This window comes from Zingiber officinale, chromosome 4A (assembly GCF_018446385.1).
Source record: "Zingiber officinale cultivar Zhangliang chromosome 4A, Zo_v1.1, whole genome shotgun sequence".
Lineage (NCBI taxonomy): Eukaryota > Viridiplantae > Streptophyta > Magnoliopsida > Zingiberales > Zingiberaceae > Zingiber > Zingiber officinale.
This window is the reverse complement of record NC_055992.1, coordinates 132,077,332-132,100,551: the sequence shown is the minus strand read 5'-3', so window position 1 is coordinate 132,100,551 and position 23,220 is coordinate 132,077,332. Positions and strand designations below refer to the sequence as shown.

Sequence of the window (23,220 nt, the reverse complement as noted above, 5' to 3'; positions counted from 1 at the left end):
CAATCTCACATCTTATCGGATCCAATATCTAAATCCGCACGGATCTGCCTAAACTACTCCACTTTATTAATTCGAGATCCTTAAATGACCATAATAGCCCTATTACAACCCACAAATTTCACTTATAAATGCCTTGTGGCTCCGTAAATACCGAGTCATTTCGAGGGCAATAAAAATCCATGTCGACACCTATAATTTTCTCGGCCATCCAGCTCTCTCTCTCCCTCATCGCGACAAAACCCTCGTCGCTGGAACGAGCTTTGGGCGACCCCCTCTCTCAGCTTCCACAAAGCTAGATTTCGATTCATTCTGGTCTCATGGATCTAGGTGGAGAGGTTGTCTCGACGGCGGCGCCGATTTTCGCAGAGGCGAGCTTGTCGAGCTGGTGGGACCAGATCAACGAGTCGCCGAAGTGGCAGGACGGAGTGTTCTATTTCCTCTGCGCTGCCTACGCCCTCGTCTCATCCGTCGCGCTGGTTACTATCCCTTCCCCCTCTCTCTTTCTTCCGCGTCTCTTTACCTTTTCCTAGTAAAAGTTGGTAATTTGTCGCTGGTAAGCTGCATCTTCGCTGTCTTTCCACGTTTTAAGGTTAGTTAATACATCTCACATCTGGATATTTTTATATGAGTTTGGTGTTGAGTTTTAGAAACCAAAAGTATGATTGCTGAAAATAATTAATTTGTGTTAAAATAATTAATTTGTGTTCAATTAGTTTGACCTTAGCATCGATATGTTTCGTTGCTTGTGTTTGCATATATTATGCTTGTTAAGGGTATTTGAGAAGTTTCAATAATGGTAGAAGAATTGGCTTTTAATATTCCTCTATCCGCCTGGGCTGATACTAGATTATAGGAAAGAAGTAGACACAGGAATGATTATTGGCTCATTTGTTTTGTGTAAAATGTTTTCCTGTATATATTTTTCGGATTGCCTAATGTTTGAGAATGTAAAATCGTGGTTAATGGAAAATATAGGCATTGTGGTGGAAAATAACTTGCCCTCAAAATGAGCAAAAGTCATCTTCCTCCACTTGTTCATGAGCCTACTGCCTTTGCCAGCGAGCCCATCCTCCCTCCCCCTGCTCTTGTTAGCGAGCTCCCCCTTGGGTTGAAGAAGGGGGAATTTATTTTGCCTCACCATGCATCAAGGAGGATCCCTCTTCTCTGAAAAAAAAACCATGGAGAATGCTTTAGATAATAAAACATTTCTATTCAAAACAAATTGACCAAAGTTTCTTATTTTTTTACTTCAGAGAATTAGATGGATTTTGTGAACTTCTTGAATTATGGAATCTATCATTATTAGAAGTAGGGTTGTAAACGAGCCGAGCCGAGTCGAGCTTTGGGGTGTTCAAGCTTGTTTGATAAGGTAACCGAGCCGAGCCGAACTTAAAATGAACCAAGCTTTTGAAATGAGTGTTCAAGCTTGGCTTGGTTTATTTTTGATGAGCTTGAGCTTGTTTGAAGCTTGGCTTGAGCTTGGTTCGTTTAGATGTTATCGAGCTCTCAATTCAAGCTTGGCTTGAGCTTGGTTCGAGCTTGGTTTGTTTAGATGTTATCGAGCTCTCAATTCAAGCTTGTTTAATTGTTTAAAACTTTCAGTTGTTTGATTGGTTATTGAGCTTGATAATTTAAATTTATTTATTTTATTTTATTATTTATTTAGTATATTGAAAAGAATTTTATTACTGAATATGGTTCATGAACATTGTTTATGAACGTTGTTCACGAACATTGTTCACGAACGTAAACAAGCTGAACACATATGTGTTCAAGCTTGTTTGTTTAGCTTAACGAGCTGTTCAAGCTTGTTTGTTTAGTTAATCTTGTGCATATTGAACGAACATAAACAAGCTTTTACCAAGCCGAACACCAAGCTTGTTCACGAACGCTTGGTTCATTTACAGCCCTAGTTAGAAGTGTTAATAAGCACCTTCTGAGTGGACAACTGCTAGTTAATTGAGGTCAATGACCTGATTGTTTATTAACTTGTGTTTTTTGTGGTTTCCATTAGCATTTCTCTTTCAGTTGCCTTTAAATAAGTTTTTCCCTCTCAAAAATAACTGTTATGAGATCAATTTTGTTCAAGATTCTAAACAAAAATTTGCTTCAGCTTCATTTTTATGCTGGAAAACTGATTTCATAAAGTTGTTTCATTTTCAGGTTCAATTGATTAGAATCCAACTACGTGTGCCCCAGTATGGTTGGACAACACAGAAGGTTTTCCATTTTATGAATTTTATTGTGAATGGAGGTGAGTACTACAACATGATCATTTTAACATTAAAACCATTGTATAAGTGCTCATACATTAATCCTTCTACAGTACGTGCAGTTGAGTTTGGATTTCATACTCGAGTATTTCTCTTCAGGCCCAAGGTAAATGAATTGAAAAATAATATTTTTTAATCAGCAAAAGGCAAGTGATAATCAAAATTTTTGAATCACTCACATTGAATCAAGGATGATCACCTATAACCATTGCTTTCCTAATAGAGCCTAATTGATCTAACCAATGATGTAAATATTAATTCAGCTACTAAGGTAGCTAGAAAGTATCATCGGTAACATCATATGCTAAGATGATATTAATTTGAATTCCAAACGCTAGCTGTGATGTAAACCATTTATTACCTAAGAAAAATGTGGTCATGACATAATGATTTTGGAAAGTCTGTGGTCAAGGATTTTTGATATCTGAACATATAATTTATTCGGGTTGTTGTGCAAAAGGATGTCCACATATCTCTACAATAGCATGATATTGTCCACTTTGGGCCTAAGCTCTCATGGCTTTGCTCTTGAACTCTACCCAAAAGGTCTCATGCCAATAGAGATATCCTACATCATTTTAAACCCATTATCTTTCCCAAATCTTTCTAATGTGGGAGATTGATTGTATCCCAACAATCCTCCCCTCAAACGAAGGACCATCATTACTCTCATGATCTTGGTCTCCTTGCGAACATCCAGTTATCCTGACCTGCTCTAAGCTTCCTCTCAAGCATATGGATCGTCATTCTTGACCTGCTTTGGGCCTCCCCGCGAGCATCCGATCAACCTGTTTCGGGCCTCCCCGCAAACAACCGCATTTAGTTACTCTTGACCTGCTCCAGGCCTCCCCACAAACATCCGGTCAACCTGACCTGCTCCGGGCCTCCCCGTGAACACCCGACCAACTTGACCTACTCCGAACCTATTCTCAACTTCGTTCAAGGTCACCCCACATGGACGACACTTGTATTTTGTGAGTTTACTAATGATTACTCACGAAAAGTCTGGGTATACTTTATACGTCACAAGTCAGAAACTTTTACAAAATTTAAATTGTGGAAAACTGAAGTGGAGAACCAGACCAGAAGGAAGATTAAATGTCTTAGGTCAGATAAAGGGACTGAGTACACAAATTCAAAGTTTCAGGAATTTTGTAAGATATGGGATAATGAGGCATTTTTCGATTTGCAGGACACCTTAGCAAAACGGGATAGTGGAAAGGTTGAACAAGACAATCATTGAGAATGCAAGATGTCTCAGGTTGAATGCAGGGCTAGCAAAGAATTTATGGGCGGAAGCGGTTAACATGACATGTTATCTCATTAATAGATCACCAAGGGTAGCACTAGAAGGCAAAGTATCAGAGGAAGTATGGACTTGAAATCTAGTAGATTACTCTCATCTTCAAGTTTTTGGATGTCTAGCATGCATGCACATATCTAGTGAGGAAAGATCAAAGCTAGATGTGAAGTCAAAGCAGTGCATTTTTCTAGGGTATCAAAAAAGAGTTAAAGGCTTTAAGTTTTGGGATCATAAGGCAAACAAGGTGGTAATTATTAGAGATGTAGTGTTTGACGTGAAGGTTATGCTACAGCGTACTCAGGAAGAAGGAAAGGAAACACTACAAAGCAACATAGAGAAAGATGTTGTGCAGGTGGAGCTAAAGACACATGACTCCGATGATTCTAGCTTAGAGCACACGAAGCATCACACTATAACTAGTGGTAGAACGAAACGAGTCGTAAAACCACCCACCTGATACAGATTTAAAAACTTGGTATCTTATGCACTTATCACTAGTTGTGGAGACCCTAATTCTTTTCAAGAGGCGATACATAGCTCTGAGAAGGACAAGTGGACGGGTACTATGACAGAGGAGATGGAGTCATCGCTTAAGAACCAAACGTGAGATCTAGTGGAACTTCCTAAAGGAAAGAAAGTTGTAGGGTGTAAGTGGATATTCAAGAAGAAAGAAGCAATATCAGAAGGAGAAGAAGTGAAGTTCAAGACTCGGTTGGTAGCAAAGGGGTATTCACAGAGAAAGAGAATTGATTATGAAAAAATTCTCTCTAGTAATAAGACATGCGTTAATTAGAGTAATGCTAACTTTGGTAGTATATCACGATTTGCAGCCAGAGCAAATGGATGTGAAGACGGAATTTCTTCATAGAAATTTGGAAGAGCAAATTTTTATGTCACAATCTGAGGGATTTACTCAACCTAGACATGAGCAGTTGATTTGCAAGTTGAAGAAATCGCTCTATGGATTGAAACAATTTCCTAGGCAATGGTACAAACATTTTGATGCATACATGATTCAAAACGGATATAGAAGATGTAAGTGTGATTGCTGCATTTATGTGAAGAGCCTTGAAAATGAATCACTGGTTTTCTTATTACTCTACGTAGATAACATGCTCATTGTTGCGAAGAAGATGAAAGAGGTCGACAAATTGAAGAGACTACTAATCAAGGAATTTGATATGAAAGATTTGGAAGAGGTTAAGAAGATTCTTGGGATGGAGATTCACAGAAAGAACTGTAGGGAGATTATGGTTGTCTCAACGTAGCTATGTGGAGAAGTTGATGGATAGGTTTAACATGAAAAATGCAAAGTCGGTGAGTACATCGCTGGCGCATCACTTCAAGTTATACGGTACACAGTGTCTAAAGACAGATGACAAAATCCAAGAGATGTCAAAGGTTCCTTATGCTAATGGAGTTGGTTGTTTGATGTATGTCATGGTTTGCACGAGATTAGATTTGGCGCAAGCAGTTAGTATGGTAAGTGTTGTAATAAAAGAGTTTAAAGATTCATTCCTTTCCAGTCGAATTACATATGTTTATATAGCCATACAACCCTAAGAATCAACTTATTAACAAAAGATATTAACAAAAGATAAAAAGACCTATCTACCCTTGCTTCTCACAACACTCCCCCTCAAGTTGAACATATATATCAAACATGTTCAACTTGCTAAGAGAAGAGTTGAACACAGCTTGGGGTATAGCTTTTGTAAACATATCAGCAAGTTGGTCCTCAGACTTAACATAAGGCAGACAAAGCTCTCCAGAATCAAGTCTCTCCCGAATAAAGTGACGATCAATCTCAATGTGTTTAGTCCGGTCATGTTGTACCGGATTATTTGCAATATTGATTGCTGCCTTGTTGTCACAATATAGCCTGAGAGGTAATTCAGCCTTTAATCCCATGTCTGTCAAAAAAAAACTCAACCACAACATCTCTGCAAGACCATGTGCCATGGCTCGATATTCTGCTTCAGCACTAGACCGTGCACAAACATTTTGTTTCTTACTCCTCCACGTTACCAAGTTTCCTCCCAAAAAAGTGCAATAGCCAGAAGTGGATCTTCTATCATCTCGAGAACCAGCCCAGTCTGCATCAGAATAGCATTCCACCTTCAGATCACCACCTCCTTTAAACAGCAAGCCTTTTCCAAGACATGATTTCAAGTACCTTAAAATCCTGTCAACAGCCTTCATGTGAATAGTCTTAGGAGCATGCATGTACTGACTTACTACACTAACAGCATAGGTGATGTCAGGCCTAGTCATAGATAAATAGAGTAATTTTCCAACCAACCTTTAATATGTTCCCTTTTCCAGATTTGTAAGATCCTCCCCACTAGAACTAGTAAGATCATGATTTACTTCTATAGGAGTAAACGCTGGCCGAGAACCCAGCTTCCCTGTCTCCTTGAGTAAATCCAACACATATTTTCTCTGACATACATAGATTCCTTTTTTTGATCGAGCGACTTCAATGCCCAGGAAGTACCTCAATGATCCAAGATCTTTAATTTCAAATTCTGATGTTAACTTGGACTTAAGAGCCTGGATTTCTACCTCATCATCACCTGTAACTATCATATCATCAACATAAACCAAAAGAATGGTAGTTCTGTCCTCTTTCTTTTTTATAAAGAGTGTATGATCAGCATTCCCTTGTTTAAAGCCAAACAATATCATGACTTTACAAAACCTATCAAACCATGCTCTGGGAGATTGTTTAAGCCCATACAAAGCTTTTCTTAGCTTGCAAACCTTTCCTTTTGTTTCAATTCCAGGAGGTGGTAACATGTATACTTCTTCATAAAGGTCACCATTTAAGAAGGCATTTTTAACATCTAACTGAAACAGAGGCCAATCATATTGAGCAGCAAGAGAAAGAATTACCTGACCGAGTTCAGCTTTGCAACTGGTGCGAAAGTTTCCAAGTAATCCACCCCATATGTTTGGGTGAATCCCTTGGCAACAAGTCTGGCTTTATATCTTATCACTTCACCCTCTGAGTTATACTTGATAGCATAGACCCATTTAGAACCAACCAAGTTTTCCCCTTTGGGGGATCAACTAATTCCCAAGTACCATTTCTGTTGAGAGCCTCCATTTCTTCATTCATTGCTTCCTGCCACCTTGAATCCCTTACAGCTTCATAATAGGAAGAAGGTATATCGTGATTTGATAACTGTGAAACAAATACATGATATGAAGGAGACAAACGAGAATATGAAATGTGGTTGGAGATAGGATGTTGAGTACATGACCTGACGCCCTTCCTAACAGCAATAGGAAGGTTCAGCTCATCCATATTTCGAGGTGCGGTTGGCTCAACTGATGAGGATAACTGCTTCACAGGATCAGGAGCCGGAGCATCCGATTCAACTAGCCGATTAACAGTAGGTCCTTGCTTGTGTCGTCGTCGTTTGTAAGTAATAATATCTGGTGAAGACTGTGAGCCAGTGATGGAGCATCTTTTCCATTTTCCATGACATCCAGTGAAATAGGAGAAGGAATCACATGAGGAACCACTTGAGGTACAAAGGAAGAGGTAGTATTCTCCCCCTGAGGACGAGACTGAGGAGAATAATAAGACTCGGACTCAAAAAAGGTAACATCCTTCAAGATATATCTTGTCCTAGTAATAGGATCAAAGCACTTGTAGCCTTTCTGGCAAGTGGAAAACCCTATAAAAACTCCTCGTATAGAACGAGGATCAAGTTTAGAGGACTTGGGACCAAGAACATGAATAAAATAAAGAGAACCAAAAACCCGAGGTGTAAGGGAGAACAACTCTACGTCAGGATGAAGAATAGTGAGAGGACACTGGTTCCCGAGACCTTTAGATGACAATCGATTGATGAGATAAGCAGCTGCAAGGACAGCATCAGCCCAGAAATATTTGGGTAAGTGACGTTGAAATAATAGGGCACGGGCTGTTTCAAGGATATGACGATTCTTTCTTTCGGCCACTCCATTTTGTTGTGGTGTGTAGGGACAGGATAACTCATGAAGAATTCCTGAATCCTCAAGAAAAGTATTTAGAGACTGTGCAAAGTACTCACGGGCATTGTCAGAACGAAGAGTCTTCACCTTTGAGGTAAATTGGGTTTCAACCATTCTACAAAAATTTTGAATGAGACGAGGAACTTCTTCCCAGATTTCATCAAATAAAGCCATGTACAGTGGGTGTAGTCATCAATAAAAGAAAGAAAATATCGATAGCCATCCAAAGAAGTCACAGGAGAGGGCCCCCACACATCCGAATGAACAAGATCAAATGGAGACAAACTCTTCTTTATAGACTCGGAAAAATGGGTTCTACAATGTTTGGACAACTGACAGATTTCACATTGAAATGACTGAAGAGAAACAGAAAAGAAGAGACTAGGAAATAAAATTTTTAAAGACTGAAAAGACAAATGTCCCAACCGAGAATGCCATAAAAGAATTTCTTGATGCTTATTTTCCAAACACTTGGCTGCAGATTTCAGAGCAGATGTTGTTTCAAGCTGATAATAATAAAGACCCCCTACTTCACGGCCAGTCCCAATCGTCTGCTTGGTCTCGAGATCCTGGAAGACACAATGATCAGGGAAAAAGGTTACGGAGCAGTGTAGTTGTTTAGTAATGCTACTAACAGAAAGTAAATTAATAGAAACGGAAGGAACGTGAAGTGCAGAGGATAGGAAAAAATGATCTGTAAGTTTTATGGAACCTTTGCCAGCAACAGTAGCTTTGGTTCCATCTGCAATGATCACTTTCTCCTGCCCAGAGGATAAAGAGTAAGAAATAAAGGAGTTAGCAGCATTTGTCATATGATCTGTAGCTCCTGAATCAATGACCCAGGGGCTGTAAAAGCTGGGACCAGTAACATTTAATCCCAAGCTACGAATACCTGCGTGCGCTTGAACTGGAGTAGAGACAGAAGATGAAGCCTGAAGCCGAGAGAGAAGATGTTGGAGGTTAACAATATCAGTAGAAGACAATCCAGTGGTAGAAGGCACAGAGGAACCAATAATCTCTTCATTTTCTAACTTTTGGATAGCAATATTACCACTATTAGGAGCCTTCTTAGCATTATGTTTAAATTTTTCAGGTTTCTTTTCTGGATATTTTTCCCAACAGAAATCTGAATCATGATTAGTCCTCTTGCAGTGCCGACAAAATCTGTCTCCTCGTCCTTTAGTTCCCCCAGGTCGGAACTTGTTTGCAGAACCAATAAAGACAGAGGTCTTCCCAATCGGAGGGCTTATAGTGGAAATCCCCTTGTTGTTCATCGTCCTTCTTCTACCTTCTTCACTAAAAATTTTGTAGTAAACTTGTTCTAGGGAGGGAGTAGGATCAAGACCAAGGATTTGCCCTTTTAAATTTTCAAACTCTGCATTAAGTCCATCCAAAAATTTAATAATTCTGTCTTTTTCCAGAAGCTTTAAATATCTCTGATGATCATCAGTGGAACTCCAATTTTCCATCCGGTAGTAGTCAAACTCATCCCACAGCCCCTTCAGAGTAGCAAAATAATTGGTGACTGACATAGAACTTTGTTCAAGTTTGAAAATTTGACTGCTGAGCTGATAAGTACGCAGCATATCATGTCGACGTCCATACATCTGCTCCAGTGTCTTCCACATGTCATACGCTGTTTTGTTATGAAGAATGACTTGTTTGATGCCAGAACTAACAGAGTTAAGTATCCAAGTCATTAATTGAATATTGTCACGCCGCCAAGTACGAAAGCTAGGATCCTTTTCATCTGGTTTTACTTTAGAGCCGTGAAGAATATCAAGTTTATCATGTCCTTCGACATAAAGTTCAATAGCAACTGCCCAAGATGCATAATTTGTCTCGGACAATTTTTCTGATACTATCTGAAGACCGGACCCTCCTATGCCTGTCATTGTGAAAAATGGTTGTACCTGTCCTGAAGACGTCATAGGATTCACAGAAATCCCCGAGGTTTCACTAGCGTTATCCGCCATTACACTCACAAAAAAAAACGCTAGAGAAATCACGACAAAACAGATGCTAGAGAAATCACAACGTCGAGAGATAGCCGCCTGCGCCACACAAGGGGATCAGAAGAGGAACTGCCGCCTGCGCCACACAAGGAGATTAGAAGAGGAACTGCCGCCGGCACTGCACAAGAAAGAAGGTGGCGGCGTCGGGGAAGAAAGGAAAAAGCAGAGATCGGCGAAGGAGGTGGAATCACGGCGCGAGATGAAGAGATTGGGCGGCGTCGCGAGATGAAGAAGGAAGGAAAAATGCCGCCACTGTGCCCTAGACGCCGCTGGAAGAAATCGCGAGCAGTAGAAGACTCCGCTGGAAGAAATCGCGAGCAGCAGAAGGGGTGAGGGAACGCCGTTGTGCCCTAGACGCCGCTGGAAGAAGTCGCGAGCAGCAGAAGAGACGTCACCGCTGGAAGAAGTTCTCGCGAGTAGGAGGAGCGTCGGGCCTGGAGCAGAAGAGGAAATGAGCTCGGGAAGAAGTCGCGAGCAGGAGGTGGTGTTCGACGGGGAGAAAAGTGTTAAGAGAAAGAGAAAGAAGATGAGGCGGCGTCAAGAGAAAGAGGGTGTGGCGGCACTAGGGTTAGGGTTGCTCTGATACCATGTTGTAATAAAAGAGTTTAAAGATTCATTCCTTTCCAGTCGAATTACATATGTTTATATAGCCATACAACCCTAAGAATCAACTTATTAACAAAAGATATTAACAAAAGATAAAAAGACCTATCTACCCTTGCTTCTCACAACAGTAAGCAAGTTTCTCTCAAATTTTGGTCGATCGCATTGAGATGCCGTGAAGTAGATTTTCATATACTTGAAAAATATAACTAATTATGGCTTCATTTCAGTAGACAATCGGAAGATCTTTCGATTGTTGGGTACGTAGATGCAAGTTATGCAGGAGATTTAGATGATAAGAGGTTCACTACAGAATATGTGTTCATTGTGGCAAGAGGACCTATTTGTTGGAAATCTACAATACAATCTATTATTGCATTGTCTACTACAGAGTCATACATGGCAGCAGCTGAAGCAGCGAAGGAAGCTTAATGGCTTACAGGATTAGTCAGAGAACTGGGTGTTCAACAAGATGGAGTCAAGTTGTTATGTGATAGTCAGAGTGTTATCTATTTGACGAAGAATCAAGTGTATCATGCAAGAACCAAGCACATTGTTGTGAGGTTTCACAAGATCAGAGAGTTAATTGTTTCCGGGGAAATTTAACTTGAGAAAGTTCACACTGCGACATACTGGCTCCACAGAGATATTCAAGCATTGCTTTAACTTGATCCATATCTCTAGATGCTAAAGGTAGGAAACCCAGACCCAGAGATCTAGATGGAGTTTTGTTCAGATACTCGTGTTCTTCGAAGGGATGAATATTCGCCAAGGTGAAGATTGTTGATGGGTGACTCATATTTAGATGAAGGTCAATGCGAGGGATGTCGAAAAAAAATCTATTAAGATTTTTCATAATAAAATTCTGTTACGATTTTATATAATAAAATTCTGTTTATTTTTTCATAACAGAATTCTATTGTGATTTTTCATATCAAATTTTGTTACGATTTTAGCGAGTTTAGGGTTTATGTACTATTTATAGGCATCATTGTAAATCTATTGTGCAATCATGAGAATCATTGAATGTGATTCTCTTGAGAAGAGAGAATTCTAATAAAGTTTCGGCCGTTTTTGTGAAGTAGGCACATCGTCGAACGGTAACTCTTCTTCTTCCTTTTCTTCTTGCGCAACAATTGGTATCAGAGCTATGGTCCAGACCAGATCTCCTCTAATTTAAGAGTTTTCTTATCCCACATTAAAGTAGTAACCAAATTCTCGTATGTAGTAGATAAAGGTAGAGAATTCAACAACATTAGCGCCTTGTCTTCATCTTCGATTTTCACATCAACCCGTTTCATATCACTCATAATCTGGTTAAATATATTGATGTGCTGGTTTAAATTGGTTCCTTCTGTCATGGTCTTCACCCGGACCTGATGAAAATAATTGGATCGCTTCTTATAGATTCGCTAAGAATGATTCTGATCTAGTTCATGGCCTATTAGAATTAAAAGGCGCTCTGTTGAGATCCCCACGAACAGAAAAAGATTACAGTCAATTTGATAATAATCGAGTGACATTACTTCTTCTGTCCGAATCAAGGAATCAGTTAGATATGATTCAAAACTATGAAAAATATGAATCACAATTTGAAGAAAAGGAAGAGGACATCGACCCGCAACAAATGGAGGAGGATTTATTCGATCACATAGTTTGGGCTCCTAGAATATGGTGCCCTTGGACCAATCTATTTGATTGTATTGAAAGACCCATTGATTTGGATTTTCCCTATCGAGCCAGATCATTTCAGAGCAAGCGGAGCATTTACCATGAAGTGGATGAGCTTCAAGAACATGAGAAGAAGTTCTTGCAGAGGGGAACCATGCAGTACCGGACGTCAGATAGATTTTCCAAAGAACAAGGCTTTTTTGAATAAGGCAATTCATTTGGGACCTGTAGATCCATTCTTTTTCCTATTCAAAGATTAGTCCTCTGTCTCTGTGTTTTCACGTCAAGAATTCTTTACATATGAAAAGATGCCAAAGGTGCTTATTACTTTCCAAACGGATTCTCCTACATCTATGTTGACACGCTAGTTTATCGGGAATAGGCAAGAAAAGTACTACGAATTGTTGATTTATCGCTAGAAATGGCTTAGAAGCAAGAGTGTATTATCTAATGGATCTTTCCGTTCTAATATTCTATCCGAGAGTTATCATTATTTATCAAATCTCTTCCTATCTAAGGGAACACTATTGTATCAAATGATAAAAATAGTGTTGAGAAGGGGATGACTTTTCCCGAATGAAATGAAACATTTGATTTATGTAACAGGAGAAAGATTTCTCATTCCTTAGCTGTAAAGATATGTGACCATAAAAAAGGGATTAAGTGGAGCAGGATTGGCCGGGTGGTAGAGTCGTGGAAACACTTTTTATTCCATATTTTGCACCTTAGCTCCATTGAACAATATGTTATTGTTGAAACATGGAAGAATTGAAATCTTAGATCAAAACACTATATATGGATGTATGAACTACCTAAACAAGAATTCTTGAACGGTGAACAACCGGAGTCTATTACTCACTACATCAAATAATTTCCATTAATGAAATCATGGAAATCCATCGGAAAATAAAAAATACGCATGTCCGATGAAATGCTTGTTGCTTTCTACTCTAATAACGAATCATTGGTTTAACTGAATAACTAAAGAAAATTGATAGATCTTTTTATTCGTCTCAGGTCAGGGGATCTTCTCAATCGGAGGATCCCTCATATGGATAATAAATATTCCTATTGACCGAGCCTAATTCTAATTGTTTTGTTCTGAAGCAAAGATATCCATGGAGGTTGATACATCCTATTCAGATATTCACGACCAAGAGGTACTGGATTCTCTTTCCGATAGGCCTTGAAAAGAAAAGAAAGGTTGGAATACCAAAGTCACTGAATGGGTAAGTCGTTAATCCATAAAATGGACTATGTCAAGTACGTTATCTACTGGGTTATGGGTACTGGTGGGTATTTTATTAGAGGTTTTTATCAATCTAACCTTGTGTGATTCCTCGTGAATCATATTCTCAGGGGTGGGTGCAGGGTGGACGATTTTTAAACGGACTCCTCATTCATTAGATGAAGAAGATCACTAAAATTTCATGATTCAATTGTTAACGGGTGGTCCAGAGCAGGTCAGGTTGACCGAATGTTTGTGGGGAGGCCCAAAACAGGTCAAAAGTGATCGAGTGTTTACGGGGAGATCCGGAGCAGGTCAAGGTGACTAGATGCTTGCAGAGAGACCCGAAGCAGGTCAAGAGTGACCGGACATGAATGGTTGCAGGGAGGCCCGAAACGCGTCAGGTGACCGAATGCTCGCAGGGAAGCCCGAAGCAGATCAAGAGTGACGGGATCCAGATGCTTGTGGGGAGGCCCGGAATAGGTCAGGGTGACTGGATGCTCGCGGGGCCCAGACCATGAGAGTAATGGTAGTCTTTCGTTTAAGAGGAGGATTATTGGGATCAATCAAAGTCTCCTCAAAAGGCCTCATACCAATGGAGATATCCTACATCTTTTTAAATTCATGATCTTTATCAAATCCTTCCAATGTGAGACTTTTTGATTAAATCCCAACCATTCTCCCCTTAAACGAAGGACCACCATTACTCTCATGGTATGGGCCCCCCGCGAGTATCCAGTCACCCTGACCTATTCCGGGCCTCCCCACAAGCATCTGGATCTGGTCACTCATGATTTGCTTCAAGCCTCCCCGCGAGCATTCGATCACCCTGACTAGTTACGGACCTCCTTGCAAACATCCACGTCCGATCACTCTTAACCTGCTCCATCTATAATTGTAGGTGGAGTCACCTCGGTGGAGTTTGAATTAGACAGTACTATCTTGTGGCATATGCGGCTAGGGCATATAGGTGAACGTGGAATGCTAGAACTTCATAACAAATTTGTTGAAGGGTGTCAAGACGTGGAAGTTTGAATTATGCAAATTCTTAGAAAATAGAGCAAAGTGCAATTCATGACGGCAAGAAACAAGACGGATGAGATTTTGGACTACGTACATATGGATCTCTGGAACCAGCAAGTATAGCATCACCTGGAGGGCACTTGTATTTTGTGAGTTTTACTGATAATTACTCACGAAAGGTTTGGGTATAATTTATACGTCACAAATTGGAAACTTTTACAAATTTAAATTGTGGAAAACTAAAGTGGAGAACCAAACCGGTAGGAAGATCAAATGCCTTAGGTCAGATAATGGGACTGAGTACACAGATTCAAAGTTTCAGGAATTTTGTGAGCAGCATAGGATAATGAAGCATTTCTCGGTTCACATGACACCTCGGCAGAACGGGGCAACGGAAAGGTTGAACAGGACAATTATTAAGAAGGCAAGATGTCTCATGTTGAATGTGAGGCTAGCAAAGAATTTCTGGGCAGAAGCGGTTAACATGACATGGTATCTCATTAATAGATCATCAAGGGCTGTACTAGAAGACAAAGTATCAGAGAAAGTATGGACAAGAAATCCAATAGATTACTCTCATCTTCGAGTTTCTGGATGTCTAACCTATATGCACATATCTAGTGAGGAAAGATCAAAGCTGGATACGAAGTTAAAGCAGTGTATTAGGGTATCAAAAAAGAGGTAAAGGCTTCAAGCTTTGGGATTTTAAGGCAAATAAGGTAGTGATAGAGATATGGTGTTTGACAAGAAGGCTATGCTACAGCATACTTAGGAAGAAGAAAAGGAAACACCACAAAGCAACATTGAGAAAGATGTTGTACAAGTGGAGCTAAAGACTCATAACTCCGATGATTCTAGCTTAGAGCACACAGAGCATCACATTATAACTGGTGGCAAAACGAGATGAGTCGTAAAACTACTCACAAGATACGGATTTGAAGACTTGGTAACTTATGCACTTATCACTAGTTGCGGAAACCCTACGTCTTTTCAGGAGGCAATACATAGCTTTGAGAAGGACAAGTGGATGGGTGTTATAGCAGAGGAAATAGAGTCGTTACATAAGAACCAAACGTGGGATTTAGTGGAACTTCCTGAAGGAAAGAAAGCTATAGGACGCAAGTGGATATTTAAGAAGAAAGAAGCAATGCCAGAGGGAGAAGAAGTGAAGTTCAAGTCTCGATTGATAGCAAAAGGGTATTCACAAAGAAAGGGGATTAACTATGAAGAAATTTTCGCACCAGTAGTAAGACATACCTTAATTAGAGCGGTGTTGGCTTTGGTGGCACATCACGATTTGTAGCTGGAGCAAATGGATGTGAAGACAGTATTTCTTCATGGAAATTTGGAGAAACAGATTTTTTTGTCACAACCTGAGGGATTTAGTCAGCCCAAACAAGAGCGGTTGGCTTGTAAGTTGAAGAAATCGCTTTATGGATTGAAACAATCTCCTAGGCAATGGTATAAAAATTTTGGTTCATACATGATTTAAAACGGATATAGGAGATGTGAGTATGATTGCTGTATATATATGAAGAGCCTTGAAGATGAATCACTGGTTTTCTTACTACTATACATAGATGGCATACTCATTTTGAGAAGATGAAAGAGGTCGACAAATTGAAGAGACTATTGAGCAAGGAATTTGACATGAAAGATTTGGGAGAGGCTAAGAAGATTCTTATGATGGAGATTCACAGAGATAGAGTTGCAGGGAGATTATGGTTGTCTCAACGTAGCTATATGGAAAAGGTGTTGAATAGGTTTAATATGAAAAATGCAAAGTCGGTGAGCACACCCATAGCGCATCACTTCTAGTTATCATAGTGTACGGATGAAGAGATCCAAGCGATGTCAAAGGTTCCTTATACCAGTGCAGTTGATTGTCTGATGTATGTCATGATTTGCACGAGACCAGATTTGGCGCAGGCAGTTAGTATGGTGATCAAGTTTCTCTCAAATCTTGGTCAACCACATTGAGCTGCAGTGAAGTGAATTTTCAGATACTTAAGAAATACAACTGATTATGACATCTTATTCAATAGACAATCAGAAGATCATTCAGTTGTTGGGTACGTAGATGCAGACTATGCAGGAGATTTAGATGATAAGAGGTCTACTACAGGATACGTGTTCACTATGATAGGAGAACCTATTTGTTAAAAATCTATGATACAATCCATTATTGCATTGTCTACTACGGAATCAAAAGTACATGGCAACAGCTGAAGCAGCAAAGGAAGCTTTATGCCTTACAGGGTTGGTCAGAGAATTGGGCGTTCAACAATGTAGAGTGAAGTTATGTGATAGTTAGAGTGCTATCTATTTGGCGAAGAATCAGGTGTATCATGCGAGAACCAAACACATTGATGTAAGGTTTCACAAGATCAGAGAGTTGATTGCTTCAGGAAAAATTCAACTTGAAAAGGTTCACACTGCAAATAATGTTGCAGACATGCTGACAAAGTCAATGACCACAGAGAAGTTCAAGCATTGCTTAAACTTAATCCATATCTCTAAATGCTAAAGGAAGCCCAGATCCAGAGATCTAGGTGGAGTTTTGTTCAAATACTCCGGTTCTTCGAATGGGTGAATATTCGCCAAGGTGGAGATTATTGACGGGTAGCTCATATTTCGATGAAGGTCAATGCGATAAATGTCATGGAAGAAAAATTTATTAAGATTTTTCATAATAAAATTTTGTTACGATTTTATATAACAAAATTATGTTACAGTTCTTCATAACAAAATTATGTTGATCACATAGCATCTCATCTAGACCATAGTTCTGCTACTATTTGTTGTGCAAAAGGATGTCCACATATTTCCATAATGACATGATATTGTCCACTTTGCGCCTAAGCCCTCATGGCTTTGCTCTTGGGCTCTATCCAAATGGTCTTATACCAATGGAGATATCCTATATCCTTTTAAACCCATGATCGTTTCCAATTTTTTCTAATGTGAAACTTTGATTGAATCCCAACGGGCTAAAGTTGAATAATTATGTATTCACTATCACATCTCACATCTCACATCTCACAGGTATGTTTTCTTCATCAGTTCATAGTTGTTTCTTGACTAAGTGAGATATAAAAACCACAGGTAATATTAATGAGATACAAAAGAGAAAAACAGCCACTTTCAAATCCATTTGAATAAGTTGTTTTTTCCCCTCGTTTTTCACAAATATTATACAATGTAACTATTATTAATTTTTTTTTATTTTGGCTAGCAATCAATTTAGTCATTTTCTTCTTCATCCAGGTATATACTATAGCTCTACTAGATTTTCCTGGTTTATTGTTCTTCTCTACGTACACACTGCTTGTACTGTTCTGGGCAGAAATATACCATCAGGCAAGTTAGAGGACCACTTCCATTATCTGCATTAAAATGCATTTTCATAGACGCAGTCAAAACCATAAGATTTTATTTTCTTGGAATTTCAGGCAAAAAATCTTCCGACGGACAAACTAAGGACTGTGTACATTTGCATCAATACTGCCATCTATGTTATTCAGGTCTGGCTTATCCTTCATTCAGTTAATTCCTTTATTTGGCTCTTCAATTGATAAATCTTCTGTTGCATCAGGCGTTTCACACACAAAATGTTTTTTTTGTCTTGTTGTTTTGGTCTATCGCTTCTATTTATTATTAAGTTAACTGAGGAGAACTATAGAGAAAAGTTTACTGATTTCAAAAATGTTATGATAGAGTGTGTAGACAATTATTCTGTTGAGTTTTAGAGAAGAAAAAAATACAGTAATTATATTAATGTGATAATATGATAATGTAGTTAGCAGAGTTCAATCTTTTGAGAGTGTAAGAATTGATCTTTACATCCAAAGCGAACTCTCTGTTTATGTTTTTTTAAACATTCGTACTGGTTGAATTTAGTGGATGGTGTAAAGGATAGAGGGAGATTAAAGTAAACATAGTGTATATAATATTAAATAATTTGAATACTAGTAGTGATATTATCTAGCATAGAATTCGTTGGAGGGATGAGATGATAGAATCAATCATCTTTTATGATTCAGAATGATGGATAATTAGGAAATAACACATAAAAAGTTTAGTATAGTAAAAATGAACATGCTAAGATTAGTTTGTGTGATTACTAGAAAAGATAAAATGAAGAGGTTAGTAAAAAAGAAATATGAAAATAGTTATCCATGACTAGTTAGGTGTATCTTTAAACAGTGTGTTAAAATCAGGCCATATCAAACCTATTAGTTTAATCAATTGAATTGGGAATTAATGGTTTGATTCTTTAATATTATTTTTTAGTTGAACAGGGCTTGTTGACTATTTAAAAAACAAGATCCAATAGGGTGGCTGAATCATCTTGTCGGGATGTTTTTCAAAACAGTGCCTCTAGTAACAGAGTGAGTGAAAATTGGATAAAATTGTCATTGAATTCTATAATTGGATAAATTGAATCAATTAAAATTGAAGGCGTGAGGAAGATCAAAGACTAAAGAAAACTGAGTTAATAAAACTAAAATTGATTGAGAGTTTTCAAAATACCATATTTTTCATTGGATAAGTTTTCATTGATTTCTCTTCAAGCAACATCATGGAAGTTAAGTGTCTCATGATAAGTAATAACTTAGACGCTGAATCAGATCAAAGTTATCATTGCAATGCAATTGTATATTCTGATTATCTACAATGGATTCAGGTCTGTATCTGGATATATTTGTTGGTAGATTACAGCAGCATAGGAGATTTATTGGGGAAAATCTTTATAGCAGGTAGCTAGTCTATCATTCCTTTCTTTTTCCCATGATCATAAACTTACTTTTGTGCTCATGCTTTTGTAATTTCAGTTGTTTCATTCGTAGCTGCGCTTGGATTTGCCATCTACGGGGGCAGGTAATTACTAATAATTGCATGACATCATGATAATCACAAGTAGCAATGTAGCATTATCTATGTTTGTTTTGTTGTCTTTTTCTGAATAGGTTGTTTTTCCTGCTTCGGCGATTCCCAATTGAATCAAAAGGGAGGAGGAAGAAACTTCATGAGGTATTTCATCAATACTGTTTCAGATGCAAAATATAGTACAAGTGGAATTAGGCATGATAGCTAACAACAGGAGCTCCTGATGCCTTCCTGTTCTTTTCCATGAAAGAAATTTTGTACTTAGCTTCAAATATTTCTACAAACATATGGCACTTTCTCAAAGGGCACCCCTAGAGTTTTTGAATGCCTAAAATGCGCTCCAAGGTTTCAACTTTCACAAATGACACACATAATTCTCATTTTACCCCTCTTGCCAACCGTGGATTTTTTTTCTCTTTCCTCTCTCTTCATGCATGTAATATCTTTCCCCTCCTTTGTTTCCTCTTAAATTAAATTATCTATTATCCTTTAAATTTATTTATTTTTATTTTTTATTTTAAATGTTAATAAAAAATATAAAGAAGGTTAATAATTTTTTTAAATATCTAATTATAAAAAATAAAATGAATAACGAGAATTGATTTTATTAATAAAAATAATAAAATAAAAAATTGCTTTGGTATTGGTTTTTAAAAATTAACATCAAGCTTAAATACCAACATTGTTGTGGTGTCAGTGTTGGTATTTAAAAACTAGAATCATAGCTCAAACATCAACACCACAACTTAAACACCAGCACCGTTGTAGTGGTGATTTTTTAAAAATAGTAAAGAAGGGCATATTTAAACTCCAGAACATTGCAGAAACACATGAACTCTCTAAGTCCATCAATGGGTTTTGATCGAAGCTCATTGATGAACCTAGGGGATTTGAATTTTTGAAAAGTTGACATGTAATGAAAAAGGGTAGTGTAGTAAAAGTATTTATGGTGTCCATGTTTGATTCTGACATTCTTATGATAAGTTATGTGAATGTGTCAATTGTTTTAAAGTCATAAACTTTGAAAACTTTTTTATCACTGTTGTTAATGACTTCAAGCTGATATCTATGGGCACATATAAACTTCGGGGCACTTTAGAAACATGTAGCACTTGAAATGGGTCTGATTAAAGTTCTTTAGACTTGTCAATGAGTTTTAATTGAAACTTTTTGATGGACGTAGGAGATTTGAATTTCTGATAAGTTGGCAGGTAATGGAAGAAAATAGTGCAGTGAAGGTATTTATGTTGTTCATGTTTGGTTCTGGCATCCTTACGATAAGTTATGTGTATGTGTCAAATACTTATTTTCGAAGGTCATAACTTTTAATTCAAGTATCAGAATGGTCTACATGCCAAATTGAACCTCTTTCAGCGATCTACACTTGTGTTTTGAGCCTAAAAACATCATTTGAAGCCGTTTTAGAGGCTCCGAGCAATTTTGTCATTGTTTTGGCAATGGGTAAACATACGTAACTTATCGTAGGGATGTCAGAATTATGCATGGACACCATAAATACTTTCACTGTACCATCCTCTTTCATTACATGTCAACTTTTCAAAAATTCAAATCTCTTAAGTCCATCAATAGATTTTTATCAAAATTTATTGATAGACAGCTCTGATTTGATCATTCCAATTCCTATGGGTTTCTACCGTGTTCTAGAATCCAAATATGCTCTTGTTTACTATTTTAAAAATCAGTGTTTAAGTTGTGGTGCTGATGTTTAAGTTGTGGTACTGATTTTTAAACACGATTATGCTAGTGTTTAAAAACCAGTATCATAACATAATGATGTTGGTATTTAAGCTTTGGTGTTGGTTTTTAAAATTAGCACTAGAGTGATTTTTTATTTTATTTTTATTAATAAAATCAATTCTCATTTTTTATTTTATTTTTTATTCTTTTATAATTAGATATCAAAAAATTCAAAATATATTTTAAAATTTTTATTAAAGTTTTAAGATTTTAAAAAAAAAATTAGAGGATTATATTAAAGTTTACTTTAATTTAAGAAGAAAGAGGGAAAATATTACATGTAAGGAGAGAGAAACGAGAAAAAGTCAACGGTTGGAAGGAAGGGTAAAATGGGAATTGGGTGCGCCGTTTGGGAAAAATTGAAACCTTGGTGTGCCTTTTGGCTCAGAAACTCTAGGCGCGTCCTTTGGGAAATTGCCGAGAAACATTTGAAAAGTACTGCATTTTGTCAACCTTCGTAATAAGAAAAACCAACTTATTTGCTAAAAGCATTTACTGATTGTTATTATTCCACAAGACCATACAAAAGACTGAAGCTAAACAGTTGAACTCCTGGTTAGGATTAATATCCAGAAGATTTTGATTTTTTAAAAAAAAAATAATTACTTTTTAATATGGATTTCCTGTATACCAGAAAATAATTACTTTTTAGTTTCTTTGTTGTTTTTGTGGGCACACTTTGGCTTATAACTTGATTTTATTGGTAACAAAAAATTGAAACCAAGCTTAGAATTTTCAAAATCAAATAAATCATTAACTGACAAAATAAAATGTCCACCAGAAAATTAATTGAAAATTTTAGGTAACATTTTAGTGAAAATAACAATGATTCTTGTAATTTAAGGTTTATGTTAATCCATGAAAACAACATATCAGTAAGAATAGCAATAAGAAAACATAATGACATATTAAGTTATTTAAATTGTTCAATTTGGGTTTAGCCGTTTGTATATGTTAAAACTGAACCTAAATCAAAATTGATGTTTTGCCTTATTACAAACTAAAACCCAACCGATAACCAATATTTTTTGTTTGGGTTGATTTAGTTTGTTGGATTCAGATTTTAGGTGCTCACCCTAGTTTTTTGTTAACTATTTGAATAGGTTCAAGCAGTTAGCTTAACCATATTTCCAAAGTCAATTCGTGTTGTAGATCATTGATCATCAATGAAATGATAGCAATAACTTTTTTAGGAATTGAACTCCTTTGCTGGACACAAATTCGAGCAATTCATATCGGCATCAATGATGAACAGTTGATTGTGAGTAACTAGGTATATTCTTGGATCCCTCCTAATCGGGAATGTGAAATCTGATGTAGGTGGGATATGTCACGGCCATATGCTTTGCATGCTTCCTTATACGATGCTTCGTGGTAAGTTGATCGATAAACTTTGGGCCTGTTTTGTTATGTTATCCTGAAAACACAGAACTGAATGCAATGTGCTGCTCTGAGTGCCTCAATTGAAATTATGTATCCCTCTTTTCATTGTAGGTGGGATTGTCTGCATTCGACAGAGATGCCTCTCTTGAGGTTTTGGATCATCCTATTCTAGACCTTGTATACTACATGGTACGCTTAATACACGTTCATAAATTAGCTTATGACCATATGCATCTACTATGATTCTTTTTTCGACATGGTATGTTTAATATGCTAGTTTCGTAAATTAGCTTATGCTCATTTCCATCTAATACCATGATTCTTTCTTGACAGCTGACCGAAATACTCCCCTCGGCACTTGTTCTTTACATACTCCGTAAGCTTCCTCCAAAGCGAGTATCAGCACAACACCACCCTATCCAATAGCGGGAATGAACACTATTTTGAGCTTGCATTGTGGCAACCAGACTCGAAATTTTGTTCAAAGGTTGCAGTAGCTAAAACTGTATGAGTAGCTATTCGTTGTGATCCCTCCTGTTGCTTAGTCGTGGGACTCTAGTGACCCTAAGGATAGGAGGTCAGTTCAGTGCTTTGGAATGGAGTTGTGGGATCGCACAAGCAACCAATTTGTTTAAGTGTTTGCTAAGATTGAAGGTTTGAGAAAATTATGTATTTTTAGAACAGAAGTTGAAGTGTATAAGAAGGATCACAATATTATTTTAGCATACTTTTACTAAAACAAAAGCTCCTCTCAAATATCTCTCATACTTCTTCTTAGGTTGTCAAGGAAATAGACCAAGAGGGAGGGGTTTTTTTTTAGAACACGCGTTAATTGGAAATTAATCTGTCCTATTATAGTAAATATGTTATTATCCTTAACAAGTTGTTCAATCTAACAATTGTAATAATAAAAATATTATATGCTGTGGTACTTTATGAATCAGGTTTAAGTTGCTAAAAAATGCCACTTTTATATACATATATATATTAAAATGCAAATATTGGTGTATAGATATTGGAAATAAACAAGTAAAGAAAAAAAAGTAAATTCTATCATTAGCAAAATGA

General features: G+C 37.5%; 1 protein-coding gene across 1 annotated transcript; it reads left to right on the top strand.

Moving 5' to 3' along the window:
• Window positions 1-203: 203 nt before the first annotated feature.
• LOC121971282 (tobamovirus multiplication protein 1-like) lies at window positions 204-22,874 on the top strand. The gene is made up of 11 exons (XM_042522461.1): window positions 204-476; window positions 2,164-2,254; window positions 2,327-2,379; window positions 17,389-17,481; window positions 17,574-17,645; window positions 18,809-18,881; window positions 18,957-19,002; window positions 19,092-19,155; window positions 22,090-22,143; window positions 22,264-22,341; window positions 22,486-22,874. Exons 1-11 carry the CDS (start codon window positions 318-320, stop codon window positions 22,576-22,578), a joined length of 876 nt encoding a protein of 291 aa, XP_042378395.1. The 5' UTR covers window positions 204-317; the 3' UTR covers window positions 22,579-22,874.
• The last annotated feature ends 346 nt before the right edge of the window (window positions 22,875-23,220 follow it).